The sequence below is a fragment of the Rhinolophus hipposideros genome (assembly GCF_964194185.1).
Source record: "Rhinolophus hipposideros genome assembly, chromosome: 26".
Taxonomy (NCBI): Eukaryota; Metazoa; Chordata; class Mammalia; order Chiroptera; family Rhinolophidae; genus Rhinolophus; species Rhinolophus hipposideros.
The window spans coordinates 4,896,270-4,910,283 of record NC_138072.1 but is presented as its reverse complement, the minus strand read 5'-3'; the positions used below and the strand labels follow the sequence as shown (position 1 = coordinate 4,910,283).

Genomic DNA, 14,014 nt, shown 5'->3' with positions numbered 1-14,014 from the left:
TTGTGTTTATATTTGTTCTGAATTTTGCCAGTATTACACCATTTTGAAAAATCATGTTGCTGTTGCAGTGATGCTTATAGTAATTGAATCACCAGTACAACATGCAGTCTGTGGGCCTTTGTAATTGTTACATTCACTGTGATTTTAGGTATAGGTACTAGTATCTGATTACTTCAGTGAGTCTTCCGGTGTAATCAGGTCTGAGACGCACATATTGAAATACATATTATTATAAATTTCTTTCTATAAGGAAAAAAATGTTTTAATAAAAAATTTAGTGTGAATATGATTGAAAGTATTGCACCGGAACTAGACAACCTTTTAAGTGTCTTAAACATTTCAGAGGCATCTAATCCTGAGTATATAATTGATATACTTCCACATTTAGCATATTTCCTTGTATTTATTCACCTGCTTAGTAATTAGTTGAGATTTGTTATTCAGTTTTTAAAATATTTTCAACCACTCTTAACTGTAACAAATCTCATCTTTATAAATCGGATTATTTTCCCTGAATATTTTAAAGGCATTTAATATAAACTGTTTGTGGTTTTTAATGTCTTCCAAAGTAACATTGTTTACATCTTTCTAACATGAAATTCTCTATTATTTAATCATTTTCAAACTGTTTAAGGGATGAAAGATTGACTTGATTTAAAATCGGTAATAATGACATTTCTGAGATGTTAAAATTGTTAGCAATTAAGCAAATCACTGAATATTTGAAAAATATTACATGCTTACAATAACTACAGAATGGTAACAATTTACATTTATTTTCCACTGAAGATTCCAAATTCTACCTTATGACCAGTAGCATAAAAGATAAGGAAAGTTATTTTTTTAAACTCTTAAGTTTGTGGAGTGACTGAGAGAAAAATAGATATGGAATTTGTTGGCATAAATTAAAGTGTTAATCATGTAAAAGGATTTTCATGCCATGTGTCACTTTTTATTCTTTAAAAGGAGGGTGCGTCGGCCCGTAAGACTCAGACTCCTGCAGCACAGCCAGTACCAAGACCAGGTAAAAATACAAACTTTGGCTTTTTGTTTTCTTTCTAAATGATGCAACAGTGAAAGTTTTTTTTCGGTATTTTATTTTGCTTTGAAGGAATTTAAATTTTACTTCAAGTGCTTCTAAAGTAATATCATAAGAACAATTACTTGAAAGGAGGTATAGTTGAGGAAAATTTTTAAGAAAATATTTTTCATATTTTTAGAAAAATGTTTTAAAAAGCTGATTATGTATACCATCCCCCTCACCAGTTCCTTGATAAAATCCACGATGGTGCATGAGGATGCGATTTTTGTTCCCCTGTAGAATCAGAGAACCATCATTTTAATAGACTGATAGGCAGCTTTTATGCTTAGAATTTCAGATGCCTGTGTTATTTAGTGTGTAAGGTTCTGTAATCATTTTTTTAAAAATGTGTTAAGCAAAGGTAATATTGAAGTTATTTTAGAAATATTTTTCTTCCGTCTTCCTAGTACCTGAAAAGATTGATGTTTATTAGTGCGTGTAGATACCAATGCTAAATTTATTTTAGGTTTTTTTTGGTTTGATTTTGGTGTTTGTTTTAATTTTACATTTAGCATAATTTCAGAGCTAGGCCGTACTATGTGTCTTTTTTACGTCATTGTTGTTGAAAGTAACTATGAAGGAAACGAAAAGTATTGGAAGGGCACAGGTAAGAAGTATTGGAAAGACACAGGTAATTGGGTGACTTCTTCAATTTGGCTTGATCAGGAGTGCGTATTTGGGCTTCTTTTATTCATAGTATGGTCACACACAGGCTAATTCTTAAATTATGTAGATTATGCATATTAAATATTTCTGGAAGCACTTTAAAATTATGGTATTAAGATTATAAGGGGCTTTTAATGGAATGGTTTTGAGTCGGCTGTTTCACTATGCCCTGGATCTGTACACCTGGATCTTGACGTACCTTTTTTGAAATGACAGTGGGTTTGTCGGAAGTCGTTGTCATTGCTGTTTTTGAGGAGGAATGCTCCATTAGCCATCTGAAATTGGGAGCACGTAGGATATAATTGATTTCAGATGACAGGACCGTGGACTATTTTAAGGAGAGAGCATCATGCCAAAGCAATAATGAGAGTATAAGGAAGAGCAATTAACTTCAGTAAATATTATTTGAATGCCGTCCATGCTCTCAGTGCCAGGCACTCAGAGAAGCTCCAGGAGCTCGTTGCAGGAAGGAAGTAGGGATGGGTGGGCTGAGTTGGGCCCAAAGAACACAGCGTACGGAGTAGAGGAGCTGTAGTGCTGGCCGCTGCAGCACAGGGACCCCCCAGTTGTTTGTTATTCTTGGAAGGGAGGGACAGGAGGTGATAGTTGGCCAGGCTAACGAAAATTGAGTGAGAAATTCAGAAACAGTATAAAAAAGGAGAAATCGCCACCTGAAGATTCTAACCCAGTTTTGTGTTGTGTGATGTAAAATTGTGTTATCTCACATTTTCTCAGAATCATTGGTCAAACAAAGGAACAGGGTGGAGGACTCACGAACACCTATATAAACCAGGTTGTTCCAATGTGCCCTGTGATGAAATGAAATTATGGGAGCTGATCTGCGGGAGATCACGTGACAGAAGGAGTTCTGGGTCTTTTCAGCTCTTAACATTCTGTCATTCTTGTTCAGTCCTTCTACCAGGATGCATTGACAAACTGATTGAAATTAATCTGAGCTAATGTCTCATAATATAACAAATATTCTGGTGCCCATTCGTGTGTGGTCTCCTCTTCTTCTACTTAACTACTCCCCTAGGCCCACAATCCCTACCCACCATTCTAAAAGCAAAGATTGTTTTATAAGTTTTTAGCACTCACTTGTCACTAAGACCTGATTTGAGTGGGTGTTAACAGTTTGTCATCTTTATTTGTCAGATTAATGAATTTCTGTTTTGCAGCAGAAATGTGTTCATCTGTACTGTCTTTTTAAAATTGGAAAAAATATGAATGTACAAAGGATCTGGCGATGTAATATGTTGTAGATGAGAGATTATAGACCTATATTATTTGTTAGGCAGAGGGAACCTTTTGGAAATGGGGCACTGAGCCACCTATTCTCTTTTCCTCAAAGATGGACTTCCATTTTTGATCGTTTTCTTCTTTATCCATTCATCAAATATTTATTTAGCACCAATTATGCCAGGTGATTTAATAAAGTTTGCAGTTAACCCTAAGTTCTAAACATTTCTTTAGGGAATATAACTAACAAGAGACATATTTTCCATTGTATTAAAAAGCACAACCTTTGAAAAGCCACAGCCCTGGCCCTTTTTGTCACTTGCTTTTTAGAGCCAGGTTCAGCCTCTCGCACATACCTCTGCTCTCCCACCAGTTTCTGGTGCACACAGAATGCATATACTTCACTTCTCAGCTTTAATTCTTCTACATTATAGATCTTCTGAAATGGATGGGTGGCCTATAGCTCTCGTTTACCTGCTTATCACTCATGTGAGATTGAGTGAGTTAGCCGTCTGTATTTGAAACAGATTTCTATTCACTCATCCACTTTATAACCTAGGTGCGTGTTGGAGTACCTCATTCCATACTTTTAAATCTTTGTGCTGATGATTTTCAAACTCTTATTTCCAGTTGCGACGAGCCTACTTATCTCTGGTATTTATATTGTCTAACATTTGGATATGCCATGTGCATCTTAATACTGATTTAAAAACTTTGCTCCCTGATATTTCCCCCAAGATGTCTTCACACTTTTCAGCTTCTTCATGAGTAAAAGGCACCACCATCCACTTTGTTTCTTAAGCCACAAACTTAGGAGTTATGTTTCATTCTTCACATTTGCTTATTCCTCTCATCTAATGTTGGCAAGTTCTGTCAGATTCACGTTTTCTGTGTTAGAGATTCATCGATGTTCTCTTTTTCTCCACTACCCCAACTCAAGTGTAAACCATCATTATTTCTTTAGATCAGTGCATCTTAGTCTTATTCCATGACCCATTCATTTCCTGTCCCCAGCAAGACACATCCAGCGATGGAGAGTACAATACTGTGACAGCACCCCAGGGCCTGCCCGTTCTCGAGCAGCGCGCTCTGACTGCATTTCGTTCAGTGGGCCTTGGATTGGGAATCGGCAAAACAGAACCCTCCTGCTTAAGCACACACACTTCCAGTAGCAGCAGGGTGGGCCGTGGTGCTGTTTGTAGTCCTGACTGAGCCTTCTGCTTTCCTGCTCGCCCCCCGTTAAACCCGTTATCGAAACCCATTGGGTTTGCCTTACCGAAGACGTGATGTGAAGACCACACTACGTCACTCTCTGGCTTACAGGTTGCAGGCTTTTCCGGTGATGCCTCAGTACAGACTCACGCTGCCTGGAAAGCCCTGTGTGAATTGGTTTCCGCATATATTTGTTAGGCTCATCTCCTGCCACTCCTCCTTTTGTCACCCTGGCCAGCACGTCTGCAGGTCCTCAGGCACAGCAGTTTCTTCCTGCTCCCATTTGCCCATGTTCCTGCTTCTTATCTGCACTTGTTCTTGGCAGCTTGGCTCCTTTTCATCCTTCGAATCTCCGCTTAAATGCCACTTCCTTTGAGAGGCTTTTCCTAAGCAGTCTACCTGAAGGACACCTTCCTCTCAGTGTACACTCCTGTTATTCCTTAATATTACGTAGTCACCTGTGTTTACTTCTGTGTGTTCGTTTGCTTAGATGGGGTGTGGCCCCTCTACTTCACTGAGAGGTCTTGGAGGGCAGGGATGACTTCTGTTTTCTTTATCATTACAATGATAAGAGCCAGCAGAGTTCTTGTACATTGGCTCCGAGTAAATATTTAAGTGACGAATATAATTATATTTGAAATCAGACATAGCCACAAAAATTGCTAATTCTCAGCCTGTAAGTCACTGCATTTGCTGGACTGGAGGTGGGTGGGACCAGGGGCTGTAGCGGTCAGTGTTGGCCGTGGCCCCGGTGCAGGAAGTGCTAGATGGGCGCCCAGAGCCGGCGAAGGACCGACTGCGCGTCGTCAGTGATAGAAACTGTTACCTGGGTTCTGGGTGGGGCCACCTGAGGTGGAGCAGTCTGTCCCTTCCCCTCACCTGGGGAGGGTCATGTGCCTGGGGAGTGGCCACAGGGCGTTGGAGTGGAGACCTGAGGACAGACTCACTCTGCTGAGTGGATTCCTGTTCCGCCCTCGTGGAGGCTCCTCCTTAGCGAGCTCCTCAGGGGCCCTGCCATTGTCCTTGCTCTTTTGTAGTTGTTTTCTACTAAACCTCTAAACTTTATTTTGAATATGTGAGCTTTCATATTTTATCTTTTTCTTACATTGGGTCCTTTTAGCCTTGATTTTTAGTGACACTTTTCCTAAATTTCTGAGTCCATTTTGGGCTCTCTACCACATCAGTGGCATTTCATTCAAAGACGTCTTTTATTTTTTTCTCCTTAGTCAATCTCATAGCAACTGCTGTCTCCTGTGTACCCATGTAGCCGTCCATCCTGTCATTGCTTTATCCCTCTGCCAAATACCAAATAGTTACGGAGACTGTCATAGCCCAGGTGATGCTGTCTGGTTAATCAGATGGATCCAGAAGTCCTGTTTCTAAAAATGACTTAATAGTAAGTTTTAGTATTTTTTTTCAGCATTAAGAAAAATGACAACACTATAGCAAATACATACCACATTTATATATTTATGTGTGAGAACTTCCATTTGTGTATGTCTTCTTCTGCTTTATGTGGCTGGAAGAATCATACCACTGGACTGGATAATACCTAACACAATGACTTACTCTGCATAGGAGTATAAACTGTTGTGCAGTGTCCAGTTTTACTGTATTTAAAATGGAATATATTCCAAAAATGTGTGTGCTTTTCTTTAAAAGTAGTATCTGTTTCTAAGAACTGATGTTTAATTAGAATTTTAACTCTCCTAAATTTTTATTTGTTTATATGACTAAAAAGCACATTGTAGTAGCACAGCACATGGAACATAGCGGGCAGTCAGTAAATTTTAATTGTTGGATAAATGCTGAAAATTGAACATACAGCACTTTATCCTCAAATATATTAATTTTGAACTAGGCCGGTATTACCAATATGCCAACAAATATTTCTGTGCATTATAAAGTCTGTTGTATACAAATAATGAAAGGATGACTATCTTGTTTTTCATAACATATGTTTACAATTATTAATAATATATATGGGCAATTCCAGATAATACAGATGTTCACGTCTCATGGCCTGTACTGTTCTCTTCTTTTTCTAATAAAAAAAGAAAAACTATTTTAAAAAGAGAGAGAAAAAATAATAAATATTTTAGGTGTTGGCTCCCAATAATGCCTTTCATTTTCCTCCACAATGGTTAAGCACATGTCCCCCTCGTACTCCTTCCCCCAGTGCTGTACGTATGCTCTTGTAATACTCTGTTTTTGCATTTACTACTGTGGTGATCAGTGAATTAAGAAATTGTTTATTTGCTTCCTTGGGTAGACCTTAACATCCATGGACATGGATACTCAGTGCTCACTAATGTAGTATATCCACTTTCCTTGTTCAGTGGAAAAATAACTACAAAAGAATATAGTAAATAGTCCCTTGGTAAGTAAGGACCGATGCAACTACAGATTGTTGAATAATGCTAAATCATTTTAATGTTTTTGTGAAGCAGAGAAATAACACATTATTTGAGAAGATTGCAATACATTTAACAATTTTATAACTAGTCATATGTAAATACAGAAAATTTTTAGACCTTGTTTGCTTTTTAAGTTTGAAATTAAGAATGTGATTTTTATAATACTGAAAGGTTTGAGCTTTTTCCCCCCCCTCTCTTGCAGTTTCTCAAGCAAGACCTCCCCCAAATCAGAAGAAAGGTGAGGTTGTGCATACGCTTCTAAACGTACTTTGAAAAGTAGCTGTGACTAAACTAGATTCCCAGACCAGGGCGGGTACTGTGCTTGTGCGGTTACATCAAACGTGTGTGCGTGTTATCTGTTCTGATACGTGAGTGCCTGGGCCCTGCTGATGATTAAGCATTTTGAATATCACTGCTGACTTAAAATAGTTTTTGGCTCACAGAGTTATAATTACAAATTTACAAACTTTTAACTTTTAATTGGGAGAGTAACTACAATTCCTTCTGGTAATAACAGATTTGCTACCTTTAAATTTCGTCTATGCAGGATCTCGAACACCCATTATCATCATTCCTGCAGCTACCACCTCGTTAATAACCATGCTTAATGCCAAGGACCTTCTACAGGACCTGAAGTGAGTCATTTGTTAACCTGTTCTTTTCAGGGCACAGAGAGAGAGGGTTGACAGTTATGATCTGTGCTCCTTATCTAGCGAAAATCAAAATTTGTGTTTCTGTGCTATAAGCTTTATAGATAGTCTGAAATATAATTTTCAAAGTACAGTATATATTTTTAATGTCTGGGTTTTTTAGGGAAAATTACACAGACTTTTGGCTAAAGTCATAATGAAAAGGATACTATTGTATTCATTTTTAATATGAATTATTTTGTTGATTCCCCCCCCCAAGAGCTTGAGGAGGTTCCAAAACAAATTCAGGTTCTCTCCCTCTTTCACCCTCAGAATGGAAGAAGTGATACGAACTTCTGGGTATTAGATAACAAGTTCCCTAGGGGGTGGAGGGTAGAACCATGGGTTTTTAACCTATACATTAAAGAAAATCAGTTAAAGTGGAAATGAACCCTATATTCCATGTTAAATTTTCCAGATGCTTAACTTCTTTTTGAGTTTTAAAAATTGAAGTATAATTGACATGACATTGTGTTCGTTTGAGGTGTACAATGAAATGATTCGGTATTTGGATATACTGCAAAGTGATGGCAAAGTAAGACTAGTGAACACCCACCACCACACACAGTTCTTTTTCTTGTGAACAGAACTTTAAAGATCCACTCTTCTAGCCACTTTCCAATATGCAGTATGCTATTACTGACCATGGTGTACATGATTACATCCTTATGACTGTGACTGACTTATTTTATAACTGGATAGTTCTACGTTTTCATTTTATAACTGGAATTTTGTACCTGAAATTTTTAATGTCTCTTTCCGAATTTCCTGTTTAAAATTAGTATAGTTGCAGTTGTATTCAATTTATTCTAATGAATGTGCATCAGGGCAATGGGCACAAAATAAATCTCTCCCCTACCAAACCAACCTTAGAGTTAGACTTAAAATTTAAGTAGTTTACATATTTTCCAACAGCATTTTAATTTATATTAGATTAATATGATAAATTAATAAAGCTTATTAGGTATATTCAATCTATCTTAGTAGTAACTCAGTTTGCTAAATGTATGTTAATCTGTTAAGATGCCAGCAAATTTTTAATTCACATTTCTTGATTGAGTCATATCTGAGGAGAAATTTTAAAAAATATATTTAATAAAATGTTTGCCTATTTAGCTATAAAAAGTTTGTTTTGGTTTGGAATACACCCTCCATTAGAAGTGAGTTTTAATTTTTACGTTGTAAATCATGCTGTTTTGTCTGTTATGAGAAATACAGATGGACTTAGTCATAACTCCCAGTTAGGGAGATTGCTGTGTCTACTGAGCCATAACTAAAAAGCACAGTGCTAAATACACAAGTCCCGCCTTCTAGGAATGCCCAGGATAGTGGTGATAGTGTATTAGGAGGAACTAATAGCAATTGATGAGAAATAGAACATGTTCCAGCATTTAGTGTAAAACCCAGTCTTCCCAATTTTAATGTGCATTGTTCAAAGTATGACGAAAACATAATTTCCTTTCACACGCTATAAACTGAAATCCTATCCAGAAGCTTGGTTCAAAATCAAATTAGACCTCCACTGTAATATATTAGCCAATAAAAACTTTACCTACATTTCTGACAAATTTTGTGGTATTAGTGAGAACATACAGAACCACAGTGATTTTTTTTGTTATCTAAAGAAATACTTGAAATTCATTATTTTCTAGAATTTGAGATCTAAAAGGAATATAGAATGCATTTAGCTTGACCCATTCTTACACTCAGCTGAGAGGTAACCATAAAGGCGACTGGAATTTCGTTAGTTGCAGGTCAGGATCTTCCAGTGACCAGTTTAGTTGTTTTAACCTTGGGACAGTGGAGATTCTTAAACATTCAGGTTAAGAAATGAGGTTTTATTCTGGACCTGATAGTCATGGGATATAACTCAAGAACAAAAACTCTTCATTCACTGTTAGAATAACATTTTATAATTTGAATTGTCTGACAGTAAAAATTCTTGTTAAATATATTTAGTGGTAACTAGGAAAATGCGTTCACTCAATAACATAATTAGTATCTAAAAGAAGAATGTGAGTGAATGATCTACCTTAGTAAAATCCCAATGACAGTTCTTGAAGAAGGAATAAAACAACCCCAAAACCCTCACCTCCAAAAAGGAATTCATACTGCTTCTAAATAACTTATGACTAATTAAAAATGAGAAACAAAATAAGTTGCAGTACTTCCTGATTTTAGGTTTTACCAAATGTAGAACTGAATTTTAAAAAGTACCTGTGACTTAAATAGCTGTATACAAATTTATGTAACCTGGTACATACAAGTTTATCCGTGTTTTATTATTATTATTTTTCAGTACCTTTGAATGACATTTTCAATAAAGCTCTTTCCATTGAGTATGGAGAGAAGAAATATTTGTTTTATGGTTTTAGATTTTATTAGGCTTTTTTAGTGAAGTTTAGTGTTGTGGATTACTGGCTCAGTTCCTCAATTGACCTACAGTTGGGGGTGAAAAGGAATGGAATCATTTGGCCCACTTTCTGAAATAGATTTGATGCTACTACAGCTGAGACTGTCAGACCCACACGTAAATAGTTTTTATTAACTTTTTTAAAATGCTGTGCTTTTGCATGAGTATTTATGTATCTCCTTTTCATCTTCTAATCAATATATATAAGTAGATTTTTTTATCATTTATAATCTGTGAAATATGACATGCATGCATTTTTTGGTTTTTGTTTTGTGATGGCTCTGTCTGTGTCTTGCAGTCCAGCAAACTTTACAACTAAATTGTGAATTCCTCAAGGAAAAGGACTTGTTATTCTACTGTTACTTGTATTCCCATCGTTTGCCAAGTAATAGGTATTAAGTCAATGTTTGGGAAGGAAAAGGAAAGGGAGAGGGGAACACATAGAGAAAATTGGAGAGTAGTACTCGTGTATACCTGAAATTCAAAATTTGTTTTTGTGTGTGTTTGTGCAAGCTGTGAATTCATTTAGTGCGTTTATCTCTAATTTCCAATTCCCTTTTTTGCTATATGGTAGTCATATCTGTACCTGTGACTGTACTTGGTATTGGGTTTTTTGCACTTACTGTATGTGGATCAGGTGATCTTTGTGGTCTTTTGTCGCTCTTGGGTCTTTATGATCTGTGAATTTGATATTTTCAGTTCTCATTTTTTTTAGTAATTGACAACTATGTGTTTCATAAATATGTCTGAATGGTGGCAGAAAATTCACAGTAAGTTTTTGAAACGTTAAAAAAGAAATCCTGTCTTTAATTTTTTTATTCCATTGGAACCTTTTCAGTGCTCATCCGAATGTATTACAAATTTAAAATATTGTTTTATAGCAGAAGATAGCAAATATGCAAATAAATCACAAAGTACATTTCAGTGTCTTTTTCCTTAGCCTTACTACAGACCACATTCTTAGGACCCACCATACCTCATTTTTCTTCTAAGTTGAAAACACTCCCTTCATTGTTTAACACCTCATTGCAGCTGACACATCCCCTACAGTTTGAGTCAGCTGGAGGCCTTGCTGTGTAATTAATGCATAATTGAAACCTCCTCCTCACAATGAGAGCACTGGCTGGGACCCATATGCCTGGTAGCATGGCGTCTACTTGGTTTCACGTGAAACTGGGGATTCTTCCATTTTCTAGCCCTTCAGTAAGTGAATGAAACAGAACAAAAACAAACCCCACCGTAACCTTTAACATCCTGAAAAACAAAATTGAGGTTACATTATGGCAGTATTCAAAAACACATTTTGCATTCATGAAACATGATCTAGAGAGATGTTTTAGTGGGACTGTAAGTTTATTGAAAATAAACTGATTGGATGGCACTTGTGAGTCTGGCCATGATGGTAGTAGCCTCGTGGGCAGCATTGCAAAGAGGGCCCCTTGATTCAGTCAGGCAGCTTTCAGAGCACAAGCGTGTAAGGACACTGCGTGGGGCCTGGGGAAGAAGCGGGCAGAACAGTTCCGGGGGTTCACAATGGTGCTGCGGGTCGCTCATGCTCCCAATGCACTGCAGACACTCAGCCACTTGGGAAACAATATAGAAGCTGCTTATTATTTTTTCATTGCACTAAAGATATTATTCCACATCCAGATAATATTTTTTTATTTCAATTTTGTTTTAATTTATATTTTTAACATGGGAAACATCCATAAACTTGTTCAGTTTTCAAAATAACAAAATTAAAAGTCCGGAACATATCTAGCTCTGTCATTTCATTTGTATTTTATTCTTTGACAGTACTAGTAAAAGTATTTCAGTAGAACTACATGTGTTGAAACAGTAATGACTTTAATTGTGCCCACACACCCCTTCACACTATGGAGTATAAAGTGGAATACAGAAATTTGCCAATATTGGGTGAGTCAGTGGACATCAAAATACTTATCCAAATCACATACAACCCACCATATCAGTTGTGCAGTTCTGGTTGTATTTGTCAGAATACTTTTAAGTGATAAAAACCAACTGAAAGTACCTTTATAAAAAATAATTTATTGTCTCAATATGACCTAAAAGTTCTGGCTTTCGACACAGCCGGACCCAGTACTAAAATGATGGACTCAGGGGCTGTTGTCTCCATCTCCGTAATCATCCATAAAGACGATGACCAGAACGTCCAGGTTAGCAATCACTGTATGAAGATAGTGCCTGTTTCCCAGTAATTCTAGCAGAAACCCCAGGATTATGTCTCTGGCCTGTCTTGTGTTTATCCTGAACCAGTCACGGTGGTCAGGGTTGTTAATTCTTGCTTCAAGTCTCAGTGAGGTCCAGTTTACATTTCTGAGCTTTGATTTTCCTTGCAGTTGCCATGGTGTTAGTTAGGATTGGGGGTGAGGGGCAGGGAAGAAGTGGGCAGTGGGTTTATTCCTAGTTTGCCATTACATTGAACTTATTTCTGGAGAGTTTTAGCTTTATGAAAGAAGGAACTCCTGTTAGATTCCCTACCTGGAGCAGAATTGTGGCTTTGTTTCCTATTCCAATAGCCTTGTGAAATACTGTAAAAACCAAAGCCCAAGTTTAATTAGTTTGCCAATGCCCTCCATGGGTAGAAGTGTGCACTGTTATTCTGACTTCTTTGGGTTCCCAGCTCCACTTAGTCCGTGGCCCAAGAATCTTTCCTTCTTACTAGCTAGCTCAGAGATGCCTTTAAGATGCTCTTTAAACCTTGTCCTACTTTGGAAAACTTCCCAACAATTTCTTACAGTTAAACATACCCTGTGATCCAACAGTTCCACGCATAGGTGTTTATATAAGAAATGAAAGCATATGTCACAAAAAGAGTTACACAAGAATGTTTATAGTAGCTTTATTTGTAATAACCCCAATTTTGGAACTACCCAAGTGTCCACCACAGGAGAATGTATAAACAGATGTGACATATTCATACACTAGAATTCTACTCAGCAGTCAAGAAGAATGAACCACTATATGCCTACAACATGGATGACCGCTGGAAATGTTCACCTGGGTGAAAGAAGTCAGGCATCTAAAAGAGTGCATCTGTACAATTCCAGATGTGTGCATTTCTAGAACAGGCAAAGCTAGTCTTGGGTGAGGGATTGCAGAATAGCGGCTGCCTATGGGGGGAGGGAGGATGAAGATTTACTGAAAAATTCCCTAGGTGCGTTTCTGGTTTGATGCAGATGTTTTGTTTTGATTGGCGTGCTGCTTACACTGAGTATACATTCACGAAAAGATACCCTTCTGGACGTCACTGTATGTAAATTTTGAGGCAGTAGCCTTGTGTATGCAGACTTACACTGGCATGAAGCAGTGGGGCATGTGTGTGGTATTTGGGAGGCATGTGCGTGCATACCCCCTTGGAGGAATGACCTCACACCCATCTTTTCTAGTTCGTAAACGAATCCATAGGGAGTAAAGTGATTATCTGTGAGAACTTTCTAAATGACACGACAGTCTTTTCTATTAGATGTGATATGGACGTGAATGCATTCAGCTCAAAAGTGAAGTTCAGTCTCATCATAGTCACCGTATCCTAACAACTTTCATGACTGCAGAGTTAATATCACTGTGTCATGAATCCAGCATATGGTACTGAAAATTTTCAAAGGATTCTACCAAGTGCAGTCTCTCATACATCCCCTTCCCCTTTTATCTCTCCTAAATTTTAGAAGCAGAACGCTACTCAACACAGTGATTGCATTGCCCCCATTTAATTGGAGGGCCCAGACTATAGCTAATAAAATAGCTAATAGACTGTATTTAGGGGTATGTATATTAAAAAGAATACTTTGTGAACACTAACAAATCTAGACCTGGTTAACAGCTCTGCAGATTGCTGAATTATTTTTGAGAATATTTTTTGATGGTACGGCAGAGAATTGAGCCACATAGGTTTGGCAGTTGACTAAATTATTAGCAGTATTTACTGAATCAGACAGTTGGCATACACCAATTGAATTTCCTTACGTTAGAAATTGCAAAGCAACCCTGAAATTTGATGGCATTTTTCTAATTTTGCTGAGGCATAAAATGTGAAAAGAGGTGTGTTGTGAAGTTCCTGGATAGTCTAAATCCCCTATCTAGAAGAAGCCTAGCCAGCCACGTCTTTATTTCAAGTTGCCTTTTGATTTATAATAAAATTTCCCTCTAATAGCATTTGAGAAGTCAAGGATTAGTGTGGTCTTTTATGTAACCTTGGAGAATGCTAAGTACTAGATGTGTATAAATTGTGTGTGTCTGTGTGAGACATGCACACATACTTATGGCCCAAGTG

The 14,014-nt window shown here is 37.3% G+C and overlaps 1 protein-coding gene across 1 annotated transcript in view; it reads left to right on the top strand.

Moving 5' to 3' along the window:
- Positions 1–14,014, top strand: part of CDC73 (cell division cycle 73) — an 88,034-nt gene that overhangs the window by 60,238 nt on the left and 13,782 nt on the right. The window contains exons 11-13 of the mRNA XM_081039057.1: positions 967–1,024; positions 6,818–6,853; positions 7,163–7,250. Coding sequence (XP_080895183.1) covers positions 967–1,024; positions 6,818–6,853; positions 7,163–7,250 — 182 coding nt within the window. The remainder of the gene's footprint in view (positions 1–966; positions 1,025–6,817; positions 6,854–7,162; positions 7,251–14,014) is intronic.